The sequence below is a fragment of the Thermothielavioides terrestris genome, chromosome 2 (genome assembly GCF_000226115.1).
Source record: "Thermothielavioides terrestris NRRL 8126 chromosome 2, complete sequence".
NCBI classification, from domain to species: Eukaryota; Fungi; Ascomycota; class Sordariomycetes; order Sordariales; family Chaetomiaceae; genus Thermothielavioides; species Thermothielavioides terrestris.
The window spans coordinates 2,363,529-2,384,870 of NC_016458.1; the positions used below are offsets into that span (position 1 = coordinate 2,363,529).

At 60.5% G+C, this 21,342-nt stretch overlaps 4 protein-coding genes across 4 annotated transcripts; 1 reads left to right on the top strand and 3 right to left on the bottom strand.

The window, feature by feature from the left end:
- Positions 1-270: 270 nt before the first annotated feature.
- On the bottom strand, positions 271-3,683 carry THITE_2112528 (uncharacterized protein). The gene has a single exon (XM_003651771.1). It carries the CDS (start codon positions 3,562-3,564, stop codon positions 610-612), a length of 2,955 nt encoding a protein of 984 aa, XP_003651819.1. The 5' UTR covers positions 3,565-3,683; the 3' UTR covers positions 271-609.
- Positions 3,684-3,763: 80 nt separating this feature from the next.
- On the bottom strand, positions 3,764-6,257 carry THITE_2112530 (uncharacterized protein). Its single transcript, XM_003651772.1, has 3 exons — positions 5,772-6,257; positions 4,440-5,682; positions 3,764-4,366 (listed from the first exon to the last, which is right to left on the bottom strand). Exons 1-3 carry the CDS (start codon positions 5,995-5,997, stop codon positions 4,063-4,065), a joined length of 1,773 nt encoding a protein of 590 aa, XP_003651820.1. The 5' UTR covers positions 5,998-6,257; the 3' UTR covers positions 3,764-4,062.
- On the bottom strand, positions 6,258-8,988 carry THITE_2112534 (uncharacterized protein). The gene is made up of 7 exons (XM_003651773.1): positions 8,773-8,988; positions 8,296-8,517; positions 8,141-8,228; positions 7,574-8,071; positions 6,881-7,354; positions 6,473-6,690; positions 6,258-6,388 (listed from the first exon to the last, which is right to left on the bottom strand). The coding sequence occupies exons 2-6, from the start codon at positions 8,429-8,431 to the stop codon at positions 6,603-6,605; spliced, it is 1,284 nt and encodes a 427-aa protein (XP_003651821.1). The 5' UTR covers positions 8,432-8,517; positions 8,773-8,988; the 3' UTR covers positions 6,258-6,388; positions 6,473-6,602.
- A 3,830-nt stretch (positions 8,989-12,818) lies between these two features.
- Positions 12,819-19,289, top strand: THITE_2112540 (uncharacterized protein). Its single transcript, XM_003651774.1, has 2 exons — positions 12,819-13,570; positions 13,638-19,289. The coding sequence occupies exons 1-2, from the start codon at positions 13,088-13,090 to the stop codon at positions 19,095-19,097; spliced, it is 5,943 nt and encodes a 1,980-aa protein (XP_003651822.1). The 5' UTR covers positions 12,819-13,087; the 3' UTR covers positions 19,098-19,289.
- The last annotated feature ends 2,053 nt before the right edge of the window (positions 19,290-21,342 follow it).

Below are 21,342 nucleotides of genomic sequence, written 5' to 3' on the forward strand. Positions count from 1 at the left end.
TCAGGTACCGGCCGAGGTATCATCTTATTTTTAACTGCTTTGCGTTGCCACTGGGATTGCAATCCGGGCGGGAAAGGTTACTACGATGGCGTTTCGATGGCAACTCGGGCTAATTGCCCGTGGGGTGAGTGCTGCGGGAAGTTCCTCGAGATATCGCACATCTACAGGCAGTCTTGAGTCGCAGTTCCCTCACCGTGTTGCGTGTCTCCTCCGGCTGAGCCAGTTCCGTACCTCTTCTCTATTCGATTCCTGTCTAGGAGCCTGGAACTAACTGACTCGGATCACCTGCCGTCGCGAGTCCGTGCTGTCCAGCTCCCCAATCCCCAGTAGCTTTTGCTTTCGTGCTTTTCAAGGTCATTTCTGAGTTGCATGAATCCTCCGGTCTCTACTTTTTTGCTTAGTTGTCAATGCGAGTCGGAGTGCTCGAGCAGGAGTTGAACAACGAAGGCCGAAAAAGGGGGTATCTTTTACGGAATACATGTACTGGTTTGCTACACAGTATGCACGTCTCCCGACAGAAAGATCATTACGGCCGGCAGTCCTGCAGACACGAGATCCCCCCAACTCCCTCCTCAGAGAGATACACCATCACCACCCCAGCCTCCTTCCCTACCAATAAACCCCGCCGCCGCGCCCGTCCTTGCCCTCCCACAACACCACCTCCCCCGTCCCATTCTCCTCCCCACCGCCCTTCAAAACCCTGACGAACCCGCCCCTCCTCCGCTCGGCCAGCCACCGGTCGATCCAGCCCTTCATGCGGCGGCGCGCGGCCTCGCTGCCGACGTTGACGGTCGGCACGACGCGCTCGATGCGCAGCGCCATGACGAACAGCGCCAGCTCGCGGAAGCTGCTGTGCTCGCTGTACGGCACGGCCAGGCACAGCGCCTCGCGCGAGCTGCCGCGCTGCGGCGCGAGGTCGCGCGCCGTGAAGTGCGTCCGCCAGCGCGGGCCGTGCAGCAGCTGCGCGGTGGGCAGCGCGGTCGGGGACAGGTTGGCCAGGCTTCCTTTGGCGGTGGCGGTGGCGGTGGAGTTGTTGTTGTTTTTGTTGGTGCCTGCGGCCGTGGCGGTGGATGGGGAGAAGGACGAAGAACCCGGGGGAGGGGGCCGGTAGTTCCAGCCCGACGGGCGGATGCCGACGATGCGGGCGAACTCGCCGCGTGCCTTGAACGGCGCGAGGTACTCGGCCAGGGTCTCGGCGCGGATCTCCATCAGCATCTGCATGTGCACCTGGGCTTCGCTCGGGTTGGGCGTGAGCAGCGCGGAGAGCTCCGCGTCGTCCAGCTGCGCGCACATGCGGATCTTGGCGGGCGTCGCGTAGATCTTGGAGCGCAGCGCCTTGGCGATGGCGACGCAGATGCGCTCCTTGCCGATGCTGTATGTGCCGCAGACGACGAGGAGGCGGTTGGGGTTGTGTGGTTTTCCGTTGAGCGCGGTGAAGGCATTGTCGGGTGGCGGTGGGGTGGGTTGCTGTGCGGGCGAGGCTGATGAGGATGACGCGGTGGCGGTGAAGAACTTGGTGACGCTTTCTGTGCCTGCTGAGCCGTTAGTGCCGCGTTCTCGCCGTCGCAGCAGGGCGTCCCATTCGCGGTCATCGTCGGCGAGGAGGCCTTTGTTGAGCTGGGCGCAGAGCTCGGCGCACGCATCCACCACTTCATCCTGCGGAGGGAAGGAGTAGCGCGGGTTGAGATAAGTCGTGTCGAGGTAGCAGACGTCGATTTTCTGCTGTTTTGTCCGTCCCGAGATGGCGTCGACCGTCTCGGGCCGCAGCTTCGGGTGCTCGACGTGTGCGGGACAGGCGCGGAAGTCACCGCAGTGGAGGATCCGCTGCGTTCTTCCGCCAGTGGTCTTCTCGAAAAGGAAGAGCGAGCTCCCGGGGCAGTGGTTGGCGGGTATCATGGTGACCGTGACGCCGTTGGTCTGGGGCACCGGCACTGTCTTCTCGAACTCCAGCTCGACCACATACTTTGCTGCCGTCTTCAGCTGCGACTTGACCAGCGAGCCCGTGACCTTGCTGCAGTAGATGGGGCCGTGCGTCCAGCTCGCCGTCAGGCCGATGTAGTGGTCGCTATGAAAATGGCTTAGAAAGTATGCCTGGCACCCTTCAACGGCGCCATACCGAAAGGCGTCGACGCAGATGGAGAAGCCAGGCATGATCTTGTAGAACGGACAGGTCCGCTTGTAGGCGGGCATGCCCCTGGACGCATTCTCTGCCGCCGCAGCGGTCGCCCAGGCGGCGTCTTCGGCGTGACCGGACATGAGCTTGGTAAATGCCGAGCTGGCTGAGCCCTCGCCTGCGTCGTCGCCGAGACTGATGGGATTCGGCTGCCCTGGCCGCGCGACGGCAGCTTTGGCGAACCGCTTGCCCACAATTGCAGCCTCCGCCTCGATAACATCGCCCGGCGGCCTCGGCAGCGGCGTCGGATTGCCGTCCAGACAGGAGTTGACGTGCGCTGTCGCCTGGTCCGGCGTTGCCCCGGCGAGGCTGCCGTTGCAGACTGGACAGCTCTCCGTCATGGGCTCGTCGTTGCCCTCGCTATTTAGACCCGTGTACTCCTCTCCCTCAGCCTCCGCCTCCAGCCGAGCCTGCTCTTCCATATATCGCATCGCCAAGAGCTCTTCGCCAGTAAATTCCTCGTCCTCGGTTGGGCCGACGACGCCGCTATCTGGTCGCTCGGCAGAGTCACCGCCTGCGCTATCCGCTCCCGATGTCTGCTGCCGTAGTAGCGGCACCTCCCTGGATCCACTCTCGCCACTGGTAAGCCGGGCCGGTCGCGAACACGGGTCTTGCTCGTAGGGATCATCAAACACAGGCGGCGGCGATCTCACCCTGTCGGTAGCCGACGGCTCATTTTCCTTGTTGTTCTCCTCGTCGTCGTCGGAGGAATCATCGTCCAAAAACGGATTGCCCGCCTTCTTCGCTCTCTTCTTCTCAACTGGCCTCCTTGTCGCAACCGCAGGCCCTTCCACGGCCGCCGAGGAGGATCTCGACCCCTCCAAGCCCAGCTCAGACCCGGAACCACCACCCAACCCAGCACTCATGACCTTCCTCCTCTTCACACTCCCCTCGACCTCGTTGAACCTCTCCTCTTCCCCCTCTCGCCCACCACTACCCCCCTTCCGTGGCGGACTAGCCCCATACAAATCCTCAACCCCCTCCCCGTCCCCCATCCCCTCCACAGTATCGTCGCCATCCCCAGCCTCCAGACCAGCAAGGCCACCACCACCCCCCTCGCAGCTATCCTCGTCCTCCCCGACCGGCCACAACTCGCCGGCGGCAGCAGCAGCAGCACCCCCGCCAATAAACAGCCCGTCGTCCGCGTCGCGCGTGCCCGCGGGCGCCGCCTCCTTCTTGAAAAAGCTCAGGATGCTCTGGTTCGGCTTCGGTTTTTGTTTCGGCTGCGTCTTCGGGCTCGGTCTGCCGGTGGTCGGGAAGGGGGAGGAGGTATTGGCGCCGGTGTTGGTTTGGGCTCTGGGACCGGGGGCAGGCTTCTTTTGCGGGGTGAGTAACCGGGTTTGGGACAGTTTCTGCTGTCTTTTTAAAGGTTTCGCTGCCGACGGGGCCATGATCTAGCTCCTTTGCTGTCGGCCGTTGTAGCTATGCGGGGAATTGAGGTCGGGTTGTCTGAGGGAGATGGGAGGGGAGGGGAAGATGAATGAATGGGTGCACGTGTGGAGCATGGATTGATGGATATGGACGGGAGAGGTTGATTCCGGATTTCTGGGCAGACGCGGTTGGACCAAAAAAGGTGGGGGAGGCAGACGCCCCTGAGCGCGCGCTGTCACGTGGAACAAATTTACAGGAGTGAATGCACCATGGGCAGAATTCATTACCTCCAGCCGAATTCAGGGCAAGTCCAGAGGACGGGAGCACCGTCAAGATGGGAAGCGACAGTAGATCAAACTCAATTCATCAACCCGCGCTTAACAGCGTCGGACCCGATGCGGACGAAAACCGCTGACCCATTTTCATTCTATTGCGCTTTTTTCCGGCCCCAGTTTCGACCACCTGCTGCCCACTCTCTCAGACCGTCTACTTTGACTGCTCTTGTTGAGCAAGTATGTTTACTCCTCGGCCTCCGCCTCCGCGTCCGCCTCAGCCTCCTGCTCACCCTCGGCAACCTCGTCGTCCTCGTCCAGGCCGCCGGCCGGGACCTCGTACAGGCGCAGGATGCTCTTGTTGGGGTCCTTGACGAGCACGTACTTGCCCTCGTCGCGCTGCAGGCACATGTCGGCGATGGTGCGCACGATGCCCCAGCCGTTGGACAGCTGCAGGTTCATCTGGCTGGCGAAGTCGCGCGGCTTCCAGCCGACGACGCCGAGGATGACGTGCTTGTCGTTCACCTTGGGCGACACGCGGGACACGAAGCTGCATGCCAGGTCAGTCACACAAATCCATTTTTTTCACGGTTGAGACTGGAGAGAAGATGGAGGAGACGCACCCCAGCTTCATGACATCGGCCTTGGCCAGGATGCTCTGCACCGTCCAGCGCGCCAGCTTGCAGCTGTTGTTCTTCATCTCGGTGGCCACGACGGCGCCGCGCTGCGTCACCAGCTTGGTCCGCCAGTCGAGCGCGCCGCCGCTGCCCTGCGCCTTGTTGTCGAACTCGTTGAGCGCGTGCACGGTGACAAACTGGTCCTCGCCGCTGATGGCGTTCTTCTGCACCGCGTCCAGCTCGGTGCGCACGATCAGGTACGTCGGGTCCTCCTCGCTCGTCGACAGGTCGAAGCGCCGGTACTTGTACGCCTTGGACGCCGGCGGCTCCGTCTCGTGCGACGCGCTGTAGAACGGGTTCTCGTGCGCCATGTCGACCTTCTGGGTCTCGCTCTCGATCACCACCTGGTTGGCGAAGTTGTGGTTGATGTACGTCGCCTCCTCCGCCAGCGCGGCCGGCTGGTTGATGCTCTCCTTGGAGCCCTCCGACGCCTCGAGCGGCGCGTCGGCCGCGTTCTCGTTGACCGTCACCATGTCGAGCGCCGCGTTGTCGCGCTTGTCGAGGAACACCTTGTTGCCCTGCCGGAGGATGACGATGTCCCACGGGTAGACGGACCGCGGCGCGCACATGAGCATCGACAGGATGCTGTCGGTGGCGAAGATGGTCGCCTCGTCCTTCTCGGCGAGCTCCTGGATGATGGGGTCCGACGACGTCGTGACGTTGTACACGGCGCGGTCCACGACGGCCAGCTTGCGCTCGGCGCTCTTGACCGGCTGCTTGTCGAACGAGCGGTCGTAGTAGTACAGGAAGCCGTAGCTGTCGATGTCCTCGCCGTCGTCCGCGTCCAGGTTGAGCTTGCTGAGACGGTTAAAGTCGATCTCCTCGAGGAGCTTCCAGTCGGGCTTGATGTTGATCGACGCGTCACGGCTGCGCGCCGGCTTGTCGTAGTCCTTCCAGCCGAAGCGCCGCGCGCGCGCGCCGCCGCCCTGCCGTGCGCCGCCACGACCGTCGTAGCCGCTGCCATACTGCTGCCCAGCGCGCCCCTGACGCTGGAGCTGCTGGCGGCCGCCGGCCCTGGCGTCCTGGCGAGCGCCGCCACGCTGGCCGCGGCCGCGGGTGAAGACGGCGCCTCGCCCGAAGCGGGCCTTGCCCGTGTCCCTCACGTTGGAGACGACCGAGAATGAGGCCTCGTCCTCCGCCATGGGGGCGGCAAAGAGCGAGGCAGAGCCGGCACCGTAGACTTGCTGATCTGTGAGAGAGAAACAAAGAGGAAAAGGTCAGCTGCACGTGCTGGGTCTACTCCGCATCGCGACTCGCAAATTCGCAACCGCAACGCACCACGGTAGTTCCGGTTGTACTGTTGCCTGCCACGGCCGTCCCTGCCGTCCTTGGAATCGGTCCAGTCGGCCATGCGGCCGAGCTTGTCGCTCTTGGAGAACGGGGCGTAGGGGACGCCATTGAGGGTCGTCTCGGTCGTGACGGGCGGGCCCCAGGTGCCGTCGGGGTCGGGCAGCGAGTTGATCAGGTCGACGAGCGGCGACAACCCGGGTGCTGGTTCCGCCATGGCTGGTTGCGCAAGGATTCAAGAGAGCAGGAGATGCTGATCGGTTGGGATATCTCGGTGGTGCCAGCGACGCAATTCGACCGCAGAATCCACGAGCGCGCAGTTGCGTGGAGGGAGTCGGGGCGATAGCTCGCTGAATCCAGAAATGGCTTGCCCTTGATTTTGGTCGAAATTCTCTTGTGGTGGGTGTTTGTGGGTGGGGCACTTACCCAGTGCCACTCAACGGCGCTCCTCAGCAGCGCTCACAGCTCCCAGCACTGACGTGCAAAGCCTCTGCTCTTTGACAGGCAGAGCGCGGATTCCATGCATTACTGAGGTCTCGGCCTGCTTTCGCTCTGGCCGGCGATGCGAAGCTTCAGAGACACCATGCGCCAACAAACATTGTAATCGTCTGGCGGATTAGATCGAAATGGCTCCTGATGTAACAGTCCCGCCTGTTATTACAAACGGTATTCGCCGCCATAGCACAACTTACACTTAGCGAGATAACCTCCGTCTAGCCAACCAAGCGAGGCAACAGACTTCCATCCAACCTTTAACCCTCTGCCCGAAGTGTACTTACCACGACAAAAGCCAACGCCATAGATAACCATAACCATAAGCATTCAATACCCAGTTCCAAAATCAGGTTTAGTGGAGAAAATGTTTTCCAGCGCATCGCGCACCTCGAACTCCTCCAGCACGGCCCCGAATCTGTCCCAAAAGCCACAGCGGTCAGCCGAAGGGCACCCTCGCAGTGTACAACTCACTCTCAGCTCCAAGGACAAAGAATAACAGCAAGAGAGAGTAAAACGGAAAGATGGGCAAAAAGGTGCAAAAAAAAAAAAAAAAAAAAAAAAAAAAAAAAAAAAAAAAAAAAAAAAAAAAAAAAAAAAAAACGTACCCATAACAGCGGACTTTCCCGAGCAGCTCCTCCGCCAGCCGTGCGAAGTCCTCGGCCCGCAGCTCGCCCAGCCGCGGGTGCGCCAGCACCATGCCCCAGGCCATGACCGGCGTGATCTCGCCGTCCAGGTTCAGCCGCCGGCTCAGGTCCAGCAGCGTCGCCAGGTCGCCCTTGTTGAGCGTCCACGTGCCCGGCGTGGAGGAGCCGTCGTTGTCGATATTGACATTGTAGTTGCTGTCGTTGGTGGTGTTGTTGTTGTTGTTTTGGCTGTCAAGGCGCTGCTGCTGCTGCGCCTGCTGCTGCGGCTGGTGCAGCTGGTGCTGGTGATGGCTGAAGGGGATGTCGGACGAGAGCTGGGAGAAGGGCTGGGGCGGGCACGAGGCCATCAGCGCGTGCCCGCACGGCTCGCGGCCGCCTGTTTCGGAGTTGCGCTCCAGCATCCAGGGCAGGTGGTTCATGCACGGCTTCTCGAGGCTGCGCGGCGGCGGTTGTGGTGTGTTAGTAACGTTTTTCTTCTCCTCAAGCTTGCCCTCGCCAGATATCTCGCGCTGAAATGTCATGTCATGGGGAGGGGAGTGAGCGGTATTCGTGCACTCGGGCAACAGGACGCTAGGATATCAGGGGTTGTATGTATTGGGGTGGGTGCTCCGTGCCACGGGGGCGGTGTCAGGGGGGGGGAACAGAGGTTCATACGTTAAGACAAAGTCAATGCCGGCCTGCTCATAATCCAGATTCAGATTCTGGTTCGGATGGCTCCCCACTCCCGCGCCGGCGCTCGGGTTCCCCTGGACGGATGGGTGGTGCTGGTGGTGGCCGCCATGGGAGTATGCTGCGCTGTGCGGCGACATGCCGCCGCCGCCGCCGTGGCTCCCGTTGCTTGCTGATAGCGGTGGCGGCGTAAGGGCGGTTGTGTTGCTGGAGGCCGGGATGTAGCTGCCCGCCATGCTGCTGCTCGGTGAGTAGCCGACGCTCGGGTTGCTCACCGAGTCATCCCCAACACCGCCGCCGCCGCCGCCGCGGCCAATCAGCGCCCCGACACCGAGCCCGTTCTGGGCGAGGATGGCCTTGAGCTGCCGGTTCTCCTCGGCGAGGCGCTCCTTGTCCTGCGACACGTGGCTGAAGATCTCCTTTAGCCGCAGCACTTCGTCCTCGAGCGCCCTGATGTAGAGCTCCTTGCGCTCTCGATGGGTTCTGCAGCAAGGGAGAGAGAAACGCTAAGCGTTAGAGGAGACATGCGAGAATGGCAGCTGATGCGCTAACCTCTGGGCCTGCCGGTTCAACTCTTGCCGCCTTGTGAGGGCTGGCTTGCTGTCTGGCTTTGGCCCCCTTCGTTTCTGCGGCTGTCCATCTGGAGTCGAGGTTAGCCCGACAGGGCACTTCCTGGCGGCAGAGCAGAGGCACTTTGAGCGGCGAACCTCGTGTGGTTCTCTTCTCCGTCAGGGTCCTGAGGATGTCGAGATTCATTGTCGAGAGCAGAGGCCTATCCTGAGTGGTGGAGGAGCCGCCACCAAAGCTCCGTTGAGAGGGCTGGTTGGATGAGACAGAAGCCATGGCTGCCGGTTGGTCGAGCGACGGGGCTGAAGGCTCCCTGCGCAGAGGGTACGAGTAGCTTGGCGGGGACCTGTACGCCGCGGCAGCTATGAGGCCCAGGTCAGCAGACATCTCGATACGACGGTTTCTTGAATCGCGACGCTGAGGCTGTAGATGAATTCAACAAGCATGCACCGGTGGTTCCGTGCTTTTGTCGGGACGATGACAGCGCTTCGTGGTAGGGCATTGGCAGGGCATCGACCGGGAAGGGGGTGTCCAGCCCCTTTTCAGAAAGCCCAGCAAGTCGGGAAGGGTTGTAGGATGAGCGTAGTAGCCAGAGCAGAGACGGGGCGCGTATGTACCTGGACGTTGCTGAGACTCGTTCCGGGCCGGTTCACAGTGCAATGCGCAAGTAAGCGGCTGGTGCTGAGTTCTGAGTATCGGTACCAGTTGGAGTCAGAACCGTCTCGGCGGGAAGGGGTATCATCTGCAATGAGCATTTGAGAGTCTGAGCTGCTGCCGGATCATGCGAACAACATGCTTGGCGTTGTCGAGGGTGAGGGAAGGACGGCGTGGCAGCACGGTTACTGGAATCATGAAACCGTTCTGACCGACCCCTTGTCTGAGATCGAGCCTTGCCCCGCGCCACGCGCCCCGCGCCGCACGCCTCGAGCCCCGCTACGCGCTGAGCTTGCGATGAGATGGAGTGTTCTTGGGAACGCGAATTCTATACGTCAAGCTCTGCAGGAGGACATGAAGTCAAGGATTGTCGAGGGCTGAGATCCGGCGGATGTACATTGCGCATTCGTCTATCCGGGGCCAAAAACGTTAAATAAGCTTCTTACAGCACTGTCCGAAAACACTCCAAGCTTGGTTCTCAATGGCACCTAGCCTGGAACACCAGTCAGTCAGACAGACGTGCGGTGGCCGAGTCGGAGCTAGCGGATTTCAATACGCTCAAAATGGTCGGTCTTGTGGGATGTCCGTCCGTTCCTTTCACAGGATATCGTGGATGCTGTCGGCCGACTCTTGTTTGCGCGATCACGTTGATAGCTCCGGATGCCTGAGCAACTGTCGAGGACTGTCCCCGGTCTCTGGATACGAGCATCGACGCGCATTTCCATCCTGTGCATTCAACTTCAACGCAGCACCGTGCGTGCGGTACCTCTGTACACTGTGCTTAAAGTGCCGCTACCTGTGGTAAAAATTCAGGGTCCCCACAGTGCGGGGCCCAGTGAGCGAGGCAGGATTATCCGAGGCCCCACAACTGTTTAAACCAGACATCAATCTCCATCCAACAACTTCAGTCGATCGATCGACAAGGCTGTTGCGGCGCTGCAAGTTGCAAACCGTCCTCTGGTGTCCTAAGACTAACGTGACACCGCGGAACCGTGGCTATGGGACTTCCAACAGATAGGTGCAGTGGACACCATGTGCTGTGGCTCTCGGCATGTTCAGCGAGTGTGGAAAGCAAAGGGTTCCTTCTTTTCCTGCGTAATCCGGAGCTAGACAGTACGCACTCGGAAGACTCGTCTTGGAGCTTCGCTTCAATACACTCCAGAGCAGGAGGGGGGAGGGTCCTCTCTGGCGTTACACAGGGCTCTGACGCAGCGCAGCCAGTCGATCGGGATCAACTCATTCTTCTGGAGCAGGTCGAGGCCCTCTGAAAGGGGGCTTGCAGTCTGCCGGCCATCACGTGGTCGGTGGTGCCAGACCACTTCGGGGTAGCTAGTGTATGGTTAAATGGTCGAACCGTTTGGTTCGCATTGAGGGGCTTGTCGAATCGGAACCCGCCGGTGTTGGCCGATCGTCCCGGCAGAATCGAACACGATGGTGTGTAAGTCATGATGGAGCGAGCAGCGACTGGAGGGGAACTCGGTCGTGTGGGACCAATGCTGTGGTCGAGAGCTCTCTTTGGTGGCGACCTGATGCAGTACCACTTCCCATACAGCTGCCCCCGCGGGCCAAAGCAATGTTGTGCGCGCTGCTGTGCGGTTTTCCGGGAAACCCAGTTTCTGCCGCCGTCACCCTTGGGTGGCGATTCCACCCTTCTCTTGTCCTTGTGGCCAGGGCGTCACTACATTAGTTATCCACGTAGTCAAGCCGGCGCATCGGCACAGGTGGGGTCTCTCGGATATGGTTGCTGCATTCATCACGTTCCTGTTACTGTGGTATATCGGAGGAGTGTGGCAGTAGTTATCCTTTCGCATGTTGCTTATTTGGAGAAGCGGGGACGAAACTGTTGGAAGATACAATACGTCCCGTGCCTTTCCGGGGCACCTCATCTGTCGATTCTGTGGCAGCCTGGGAACCTACTTCCCGAATAACGTCGAGCGACCTTCTGGATGGCACAGTCGTTGGAGTGGAGGACGCAGCGGGAGAGCAGAGAGCCTGGAGCTTGCTGTGCAGCACGGCCAGTGCCACCCTCGTGCAGAGAATCCTACCCAGCATCTGCAGCTGTGAGCCGGGGAATGCTCTGGGCTGGAGCGGTGACGGCCTCGTCCAATGGCATCAACGTGACCTTGGTCTCTGCTGCTGCCCCACGAAAACGGGCGCGACTTGCTTGGCGGGATGCTGGACGATGTCGTCTCAGCGTTTCTGTCTACTCCGTCTTCGAGCTGTTTACATATCCCCAGGTCAATGTGCGGATATGACCTATCCTCAGGTCAATGTGAGGATATGGCTAGACACCCAAAGCTGGGAGAAGGAAAATCGAGGAGACAGCCATAAATCCACAAGGATGATCCCAAGTCGTCAGCGGCCGATCCGTGGTGCGTGCGTTGCCCCAACGTGGATCTGGCTTTCATCCCATTGCTCGCTTGCAACACTCGGGGCGTCATCTGTTCAGCTCTCGGGAGCTATGAGGTCACTCGAAAGCTCAAGTTGACGCTAGGGTAGTTAGTGCGAGCATGGAGAAACAAAGAAACGGGCATCTCGTGCGACCTGGCACGGCCGCTCTTGGCCGAAGTCAGGAAGGTCATGTTGAAGTCAAAAATCGCCGACGATCAGCCTGATGCTTTCCAGGCCCAGCCCATGCCTTTCCAAACCCCAAAACTAAACGCTGTCGTAGAAAAGCAGGAGGGAGAAGGAACTGTAATAAACATGTCTGTCGGAATTTGGTGGTACGCGATAAAGCGTCGATCGTCGGACTCGACATGAAGTCTCTGGGAACCTCGCCTGGGTACCCTAATCACCATTGAATGAGCCGGGGAAGACCGCACAGTGGGTGCACGTTGCCTTCGAAGAGAGAAGGGAACAATTGAGGGTCCTGTCGCGCTTCTGCTTTCATCTGATAGTTACCAGGTTACCCGGTGTTTCTCCGTGCTAAAGCGCTCCAGGCCCGAATCTCCCAGGATGGGTGGTAAGCCGTGAAGCACTGGGCTGCCGGCCTGTGTTGGCCTCTGTATTGGAGATTCGGCGGGAAAAGCAAGGGCAAACACCCAACCTTAGTCGCACAACCTTGGTTCCGGAACGCCTGCTAGCACGTTCTACACTAAGGTTGTGTAAGGATTACTGTGTACGGAGTTAGCGCTCGTTATTAGTGTAGAAGCATCCCCCCAAACTGAGGCCAGCGCCTCTATGATTGGCCAGCTGTGGTTTCCCCGCTTCCAACGGCACCCCACGATGCGAGCGCCGAGCACATTTTTCAAGGGAGCCAAGCCGCCACACAGTGTGATTCGCTTTTGCGAACGCGGTGGCCGTTCCGTTCCCTCGTGAGGTCTCTCGTGCAGCCAGCCTGCTGTCCGTGTGATTCTTTCTGTTGTTGGTCTGCAGGGTGGTTGATGGACCAAGTCCAACACACCAGAGCCCTCGACAACCACGCAGCAGAACCGGGGAGTTTCTCTCAGAAGTCGGCAAACTCGGCTGGCTGCTCCACGCTGGTCTTGGCTACCGCCAACGCAAGGGCCGCCTTGCTCACCCGCCCGATCTCTTTCCCGCTCCCACCATCCCACTGGAGAGGTGCGCGGAGCCGAACAAAGAAGGAATCCCCACTTAAACTTTGGCTTTCTGGATCAACAGAAACCCAATCTCGGGTCGAGTCGCCGGCGACAAGACGACACCACCACCGCGACACCAGGCATATGCGTGCTCTGGCACCGGCGACGCCTTCCTCAGTCCATCCCGCGGCCTCAATCTAGGAATTGTCGCGTCCGGTTCGGCCCAGGTACCGTCCCAGGTGCCGTCCCAGCGCCGCCCCGCGTTTGCCGTGATCGACCCGCAACGACGCCGCCCCGTCGGGCACTGAATGCCATCGACGACACGTCTCGCGTCCTCCTGCGTTTGCAACACCCTTCTCGTGCAAGCGGAACCCTCTGTTGCCGTCGATGCACACACAGCCACGAGACGCATCCCCCCGAACTCGCCAGCACGCCCAATCGGTGCCGATAACCCTCAGCTGTTGATCGCGGGACAATTGCGTCTACCGCACCGCATTATGTCTCAAGTTTGTGCAGCGCTCTAGCTTCTGGCACTTTGGCCGGAACCCTCCTGGTTGGTTCCATCTGGACCTCCAGACCGACCGACCGACCGCCCGCCGGCCCACCCGCCCTCCGGGGCAACGAGTCCCGCCAATTCGCATAGGTTGCCGCGAGAACGCTGCGGCAACGGCTGAGCCATTGTTAAATCGCTGCAAATGGTATCGGAAGCATTGATCTCCGGAACAGTCTCTACGCTGTCATGGAGGGAGAGTCCGCCACTCCGCCCAACACGCTGGCTCCGCCGGCCGTCGCCTCGCTGAGGGCCGGCATGATGGAGCGGTCACTGAGCGAGAACATCCGCGAGGAGAGGAAAGAGCTCCGCGAGGCTGCTGAGCAGACCCTCAACGTCATCCTAGATCTCAACATCGACGGGACCATCAGATGGGTCAGCCCTTCCTGGGTCGACGTCATTGGGACGCCTCCGGATTCGGTCGTGGGCACCCGGATTGCCGACCTTATCGTGAGCGACAACCCCAACATCTTCTCCGAGGTAGTCGAGGGCATGAAGCAGGATGACGGGCGGAGCCAGTTCATCCGCTTCTCCGTCCAACTGGGGCCGCTTTCCAAGCTTCTGCCCCTGGAGATGGTCAAGGAGCCCGAGGGGCCTGTTCAGCCCGTCGTTGTCGACCTGGAGGCCCAGGGCATCGTAGTTTACAGCGGCCCCTCGGGCGGGGAAAGCCATGTAAGTCCCTTCAAGCGTCTCCATTATTCCCCGTGGTTCCTGCCTACTAATTTCTTGCGTTCTCCAGACCATGTGGATGATACGCCAATGGGTTCCGCCACGCGAAATCAAGATCGACTTGCCTCCAGTAATCGTCGACTCCCTGGGATCCGGCGCGCAGGTGCTCGCGAGCTACCTCACTCAGCTCGCAGAGTCGGGCCTCGATGACCCGGCACAGCATCCTCCACCTCTGCCTGTCCTTTGCCGGATCTGTGAACGCCAAATCTCGCCTTGGTGGTTCGAGAAACATACGGAGCTCTGCTTGCAGGAGCATCGCGCTGAGATGGAGGTCCAGATGTCACAGGAAGCCCTGACTGAGCATCGCCATGCCATCGTCAAGGTGCTTGATGCGCTCGAGGCGAGACACAGCCGGTCCCTGGCGGGAGGAGACCAGACAAACCTACCACTCGCCGAATATAAGGGCCTGCCGATTGGCCCTCCGACCTCGTCAAGCTCGTCTTCTGGCAACTCGTCCCCCGTGCCTGGTTCAGTCCCTGGCCGGTCGCGTGATCGGTCTTCCGGCTTCGGACACGCGCGAGCTCGATCGTTTGCCATCCGTAGACCGCAGGCGAGGATAGTCGAACTTCTGATGGACTTGTGCGACACGGCTATCGAGATTAGCACCCCGGCGATCAAGGAGTCGTCCCAAACTCCGGGCGACTTCCGCACCCAGTCGCCGCAGTCCGAAAGCCGGATCGCTCAGGTACTCCAGTGGGAGACGCCCGGCACGAATACTCTCGAGCAGGAGCAAGGGCTCGCCCTGCTTTGTGCCGACACCGAGAAGGTTGCCAAAGATAAGGTGGAGGCCGTCTTCCGTCACCGCCGCATCCTCGAATACTCCGAGCGGATTCGTATCGAGTTTGCCTACATTGTCCAGGACTGCATTGATGCCGCTCTGCGCAAAGCTGCCAAGATTGCGGCTGGCCGTCTGAGCGACTCTACCGACGAGGAAGTAGAGCTCGAAGTCCCGCCACCTGCTGCCGAAGAAGGCATCTTCCCGGGCTCGTTTGATGCCCCTTCTACCCTGGCCTTGGCCCTGCAGAACGCCGATCTCAGCGAAGATCCTGACAAGCGCCAACTGTCCATGCCGCTGCACTCTCCGAGGTCAAGCAGCCCTAAGGAATGCCCGACGCCCCGGTCCGGCCGCGGCCCCCTTGGCGGTCTGGCTGGTGCCAGTCAATCTCGGCGCGAGTCTATGATCTTCGAGAGCGACGCAGGGGCGGATAGTGACGGCAGTCTAAGGTCTTCTTCGGTAGCCTCTAGGCCGCCCCAGCGGACGGACTCTCCCATGTCCGAATTTGGCGATCTTCGCCGGCAGGCGAGCTCGCGACAACACCACCGCAGGAGTCTGATTCTCCCCGGCGCCGTGTCGCCGCGCAGGCAAGAGTCGCCCTCTCGAAGCGGACAGCCATCCTCACCCCTGCGGATCCACAAGCCTCGGAACCTCCCTTTCCCTTCGGACGCTCTGATGTCTCCCGAGGCATCGCCGATGCTCCCGAGCAGCGAATTCACATCCCCCAGCATATCCCACACCTACCACCGCCATCGGAGGCAGTCGTCGGCCGCGGTTTCTTCGAACCCAGGGGAGATAGCAGCATCGAAGCCCCCGCCTTCGCCCCGGCTGAGCGCGGTTGTGGGCGGCCCGCAGGCCAAAGCCGTCCCGCCTTCGATCAAAGACTTCGAGATCATCAAGCCCATCAGCAAGGGCGCTTTCGGCAGTGTCTACCTGTCCAAGAAGAAGTCAACTGGCGAGTATTTCGCCATCAAGGTGCTGAAGAAAGCCGACATGGTGGCCAAAAACCAAATCACAAACGTCAAGGCAGAGCGGGCCATCATGATGTGGCAGGGCGAGAGCGACTTCGTTGCCAAGCTGTACTGGACCTTCTCCAGCAAGGACTACTTGTACTTGGTAATGGAGTATCTCAACGGAGGCGACTGTGCCTCCCTGATCAAGGTGCTGGGCGGTCTTCCTGAGGATTGGGTCAAGAAGTATCTCGCGGAGGTCGTTCTCGGCGTCGAACATCTGCACAGTCGAGGGATCGTCCACCGGGATCTGAAGCCCGACAATCTGCTGATCGACCAGAAGGGACATCTGAAGTTGACCGACTTCGGCTTGTCGCGCATGGGCCTTGTCGGACGCCAGAAGCGCGCGTTGAATAGCGGCGCAGAGGCGGCCCCCGACCTCCTCAAACAGGGCCCGTTCGCTCGATCTGCTTCGATGGCGTCATCCCGTTCCACTTCGCTCGACCTCCACGGCCGAAACCAGTCTCCCGGTTCTACGCCGCAAATGACGCCGAGCGACTACGGGGCGAGCATGGGACAGCCGTCGTACTTCAACCTGGGCGCGTACTCGCAAGAACCGCGTCGCGTCTCCAACCAACGCAGCGACAGTGGCGGGAGCGAGGCCTTGACGCAGATGCTCGGAGGCTTGTCCCTCAATGAGGCCCCCCAGGCGAATGGCTCGCAGGTCGTTTTGTTCCCCGCCGAGGGCAGTGAGGCTGATACTACCGGCTCCCCCGACCTCGCCTCGCTCTCGCACGCGACCACGCACAGCAGCGTCGAGTCCAAGGGCACCCCTCCGCAGCCGGCCATGCCCCCGCCAAACTGGTCGCTCTTCGATCCGGAAGACACGAACCGTCGGTTCGTGGGCACCCCTGACTACCTGGCGCCCGAGACGATCAAGGGCGAACCGCAGGATGAGACGAGCGATTGGTGGTCCGTGGGGTGCATCATGTACGAATTCCTGTACGGCATTCCGCCCTTCCACGCGAGCGAGGCGGACAAGGTCTTTGAAAATATCCTGGCGCGCAGACTGGAGTGGCCGCCCGAGAGCGAGGACGAGGTCTCGCCGGAGGCCAAGGATCTGATCAATAAGCTCCTCTGCACGGATCCCCGCCAGCGGCTGGGAGCCAACCGCGAGGAGAAGTTCCAGTCGGGGGGTGAGGAGATCCGCAACCACCCCTGGTTCCGAGATGTGAACTGGGACACGCTGCTGCAGGACGAAGCCCAGTTTGTCCCGCAGCCCGAGAATCCCGAGGATACCGAGTATTTCGACTCTCGTGGCGCCACCTTGCAGTCCTTTGCGGAAGAGATCGAGGACCAGCACTCTCCGCCTGCGACTGCACCCGCGGCCGATTACCCCGATCGCCCGCACGACGCCCTTTCCCGCGTCCGGGCTCAGGTCAACTCGATGAAGCGCGGCCTCATACCATTGCACATTCCCCCACATGTTCGAGACTTGAAGACCAGGCGGTTGAGCGAGCCAATCGCCGCCGATGACTTCGGCAACTTTTCGTTCAAGAACTTGCCCGTCCTCGAGAAGGCAAACAAGGACGTGATCCAGAAGCTGCGGGCCGAAGCCCTGGCTGCTCAAAGCAAGACGCCCAACCTGGGCGGTCTCGGCAGCCTGACATCTCCGGGGCCGGCGCTCGATGGCAGCCCGACCATCGCGAACCCAGTTCAGAGAACGCTCTCGAACGCCAAGGCATCACACAGGCCGCATTCTCCTTCCGCCGTGAGCCACGCAAACTCGTCTCCAAGCCGAGCCTCGCAGCCGTCGTCCCCGTTGATGGTCTCATTTGTCGCCGGGCCAGGGGCAGAAGGCCGGCGAAAGGCGTCAAACAATGCCTCCAACTCATCTCAGCCTTCCAACAACTCGCTGCAGCCAGGAAACTTCATCGAGGTGCCCCGCGTGCCGCCTAGTTTGCAGAAAGCGGCCACCACGATTTCCGCCACGTCGTCGCCGGTCAAATGCAAGGGAGGCGCACCCGCTCCGCTGGCCCTTCCGGGGCAGAAGGCCGTGCCGAACCACGTCATGTCCACGCCCCGGCACAGCAGCAGCTCGTCCGGCGGTCGTTCACGCTCGCTCACGGTTGGCTCACAGGAAGGGAGCCCCGTGACCACGGACATGCTGGCGGCTCATCACCGGAACCGCCGCAGTCAGGTGTTCGACATGTCGCCGTCGTCTTCAGACAACGAGGCGGACAAGGCAAACGCGCTGCTCAGGGTGCAGCGACGCCGTCAAAGCTCGCGGCGCATGTCGTATATCGCCGCGGGAGATGGTCCCGTTTTCCGGCCTCTGGATGTGCTCATTTGCGATGGCCATCCCGTCTCCCGGATGGTGATGGAGAAGCTGCTCGAGAAGCTGCGCTGCCGCACCATCTCAGCGGCGACCGGTAGCGAAGCGATCCGCTATGCGATGAGCGACATCAAGTTTGACATCATGTTCCTGGAGTTTGAGCTCCCGCAGCTCTCCGGGTCCGACGTCGCGCGCATGATACGCGATACGAAGCACACCAACACGCACACCCCCATGGTCGCCATCACCTCGTACCTGAAGGAGCTGCCTGCGCCTCAGTACTTTGACTCGCTCGTGGAAAAGCCCATCAGCTCGTCGAAGCTCACGGAGGTGTTGAGTACGCTCTGCCACTGGAAACCTCCGGCGCCCGATCAGACCAACTCGTTGTCTCTGACGCTGCCGCACCCCGTCCCGTCCGGCCTGCGTCAAGAGAGCCTGCGTGTCGAAGACAGTCCGACGTCGGCCTCGTCCGGCTACGCGATTCGGTCGGGCAGCAGCTTCCGCGAGGACTCGATCAGCTCCAGCCTCTTCGGCGACTCGGAGTCCGTCGCGACCGACGACATCCCGGTCCTCATCAGCAGGAAAGCGACGGGCGACTGGGACGAGGGCGGGCTCGGCATTACCGGGCCCGAGGAGACCCTCTTGGGCTCGAGCAACGCAGCGCAATTCCCGCTGCTCCCTCGCCTCGTCACACAGCAATCGGCACCCCCGCAGATTGACTCGTCGCCGATCCGCGCGAAGGGGCCCGTCCCGCAGCGCTTGCTGGAGAAACTGAAAGCGAAGCGCGAGTCGATGGAGAAGCGCAGGTACGAAGGCAGCGTCGACTCGGCCGACGACGAGGACGACGAGCTCGGCCTCGGCGCGACCCCCAGCCAGACAAGCAGCGGGAGCGGGAGCGGCAGCGGCAGCGGCAGCGGGAGCGGCAGCAGCCCCGGATCGCCGTCGGGCCAACCGTTCCGCAGCAAGCCGGTGCTGCCGTCGTCCAAGCTCGGCATCGAGATGATGCGCGCGAACAGCCACGACAGCTTGACCGCCGGCACGGAGAGCGTCAGCACCGTGGAACCGGCCACCCAGGTGGTCACGCCGAGTCAAGAGGCGCAACTGCAACTCGGCTTCATCCCCCAGCACGACCCGGCGGCGGACGGTGACCCCGCAACGCCGGGCTGTAGTCCTGCTGCCGCCGAGGCCCGCCGCCACTACCCGCCGCCTGCCGTCTTGCGCACCCCGCCGGGTCTCGAGTCAGGCGTGGTGAGCAACCAGCCCTACCTCGACGTCGACGAGACGCCGCGGCCGAGCTCGTCGCTCGGGGGGCGGGACCTGGTCGAGGACGAGGACCCGACCCCGCGGCGCCCGCCGGTGAGGACTGCCGACAGGGACGATACTATGTCACCGTTTCCCGGCGCCATTTGAGCTCTGACCTTAACGGCTAGAAGAACACGTGGACCGGCCGATTGGGGGGGCAGCAGGCGTGGCTCTACAGATGCTCATCTGCTGCTACTACAACACCACCACAAGAGGACAACACTACTTCACGACTCAGCATCATCGCCAACTTGCTTGCTTTGATGCTATCTTGCTGCCATTTTCATCAATCTGTCTTGCTCCGCTACCAGCTAGGCCTATATTTAGGCCTTTATCTCTGATCTTTTTTTTTTTTTTTTTTTCGTCATTTCCTTTGCTCACATCACAACTAGCGCGGCGTTTCTCGGCGGGGTATTTCAACCACGGACAAGCGCAGGCAGGCAGGGAGGGAAGCAGGCCGTCGGACGGGACGTATATGCCGAGATTGCATCATCAGTTTACTTTCATTTCCTTTTCATTTTCACGGGCATTTCTTTTGTCATGGTCATGTGGGGGGAGTAGTGTAGATTGCGTCGTCGGGCGCGAGGCATTGGGCGGCTGGTGGCCTTCTTCTTCTGTGGGAAGGAGCGCCGTTCTGGGTTGGTTCTCGCTCATGATTTGGACTTGGGAGGGGGAGAGGTGGCGGGCTGTTTTCGGTAGGGAAGGGAGGAGCATGATGAACAGCATTCTTCGGAGCTGGATGCTGGACGTGTGTGTGTGTGTGTGTGTGGTTTGCAACAGAACGCCGCCCAACGCCGAAGTCCTGTGCCGCCGGCCTCGCTAACTGCTTGCGTGTTACTCATCCAATTTTTTTTTCTTCTTTTCTCCTTTCCGTTGCCACAGTTACGCCTGCGGCAAGCTCGCCCAGGTCGATCACGAGCGAGGGTTCCACGAGTCGTTGACGCGGCTGCATTATGTCATGTGCTGTCTGGTCGGTTGGTCTGTACCCCTATCCTGTCCTGTCTGTGCGGTTTCTGGGTATCGTTTCCTTTTTCTTTCCTCTGTCTTTCCTTGCGGGCGTCCGAGGCATGTGAGGGGAGCGGTGGAAAAGAAGGGGCGGTCGGGACTCGGGACGCGGAAAACTGCGCAACTTTGCTTGCTTGCCTGCTTTCTTGCTTGCTTGCCTGCTTTCTTGCTTGCTTTGCAGCCGGCTACATCTATCTGAATGAAATGCGTTTGGGAGCTGCGGCGGTAACCAGATATCTATCAGCTACGTGCATACAGGATCCCGAATATAACTGGTAGGGAGGAACGGAAATATACTGATGTGAGATTGCATGTGCGTGTGTGTGTGTTCTTGTGGTTGGGTTACTGTGTGACACTTGCATGGGCAGGAGATTTATTAGCGTAGACGGAATAGAGCTGTGCACACACTAGTTAAGCAGTTATTCCGTTAGTGTATGTCTGGACAGGACAGGCTGCCTGCTGCACTGTTCTGGTTGAGGCTGAAGGTTTGACGATTCTCCGAGGAGTTCTTGATTCCCATCTCGTGTATCCGGACCCACGTCGCTCTCTCTGAGGATGCGGCGTCCAGCATTTTAGTGTGTAGTTATGTAGGATCGTCGACGACCAACGCTGGCATTTAGCCACACCGAGACCAAGGGAGCTCGGTGTGCTATAAGGAAACTACAATCACGATCTTGGTAAGTGGTTTCATGTCTACCGTTCCCCTGGCAAAAGGATCCGAGCCGGGCAGGGGGAAGGGGGATCAACATTTGATGTACTAGTCGATCCGAACAGGACCTGAGTTGCTGCCAACAAAGTATTGCACCAGTGTCAAGAACGTCGGGGAGGGAGCAACGCTGTAAACACAAGACCTACATGTACATGTATGTAGTACCCGTAGAATGTGTGTGCACTTTGCACAGTGAAGTCCTGTTGGTCCCGCCCTCCTCGCCCCCTTCCCTTTCACCCCGCAAACCGAGGACTCTGAATGTGCCTCGCGAGACCTCTTACGTACGACACGTGGGTGTGAAAAGAACCAGGCACGGTAACTACTGCGTAATAGTAATATATTGCAGCGTCTGCTCGGTCGCTCGAATTGGGAAAGCAAGCACGCGACAGCCGGACCACCGCCAAGCAGCCGCCAATGCAAGCCCAGAAGCCAAGCCCGTGTCTTTTGCAGACCCGAAGCGATGCTTGTGACACCCACTAGTATCCATATCGAGTGACATCGCGGAAGCGGCAGCCTGGCACTGCGGGGCTCGGGGGAGGGCTGTTGTGGGGTTTGGTGGTTGGCACAGCGTTGATTTTCGGCCTCGGGCTTTTTTTCCTGGCCCCAATCATTGCACCACGTGGGCGGGGCTGGATCTGT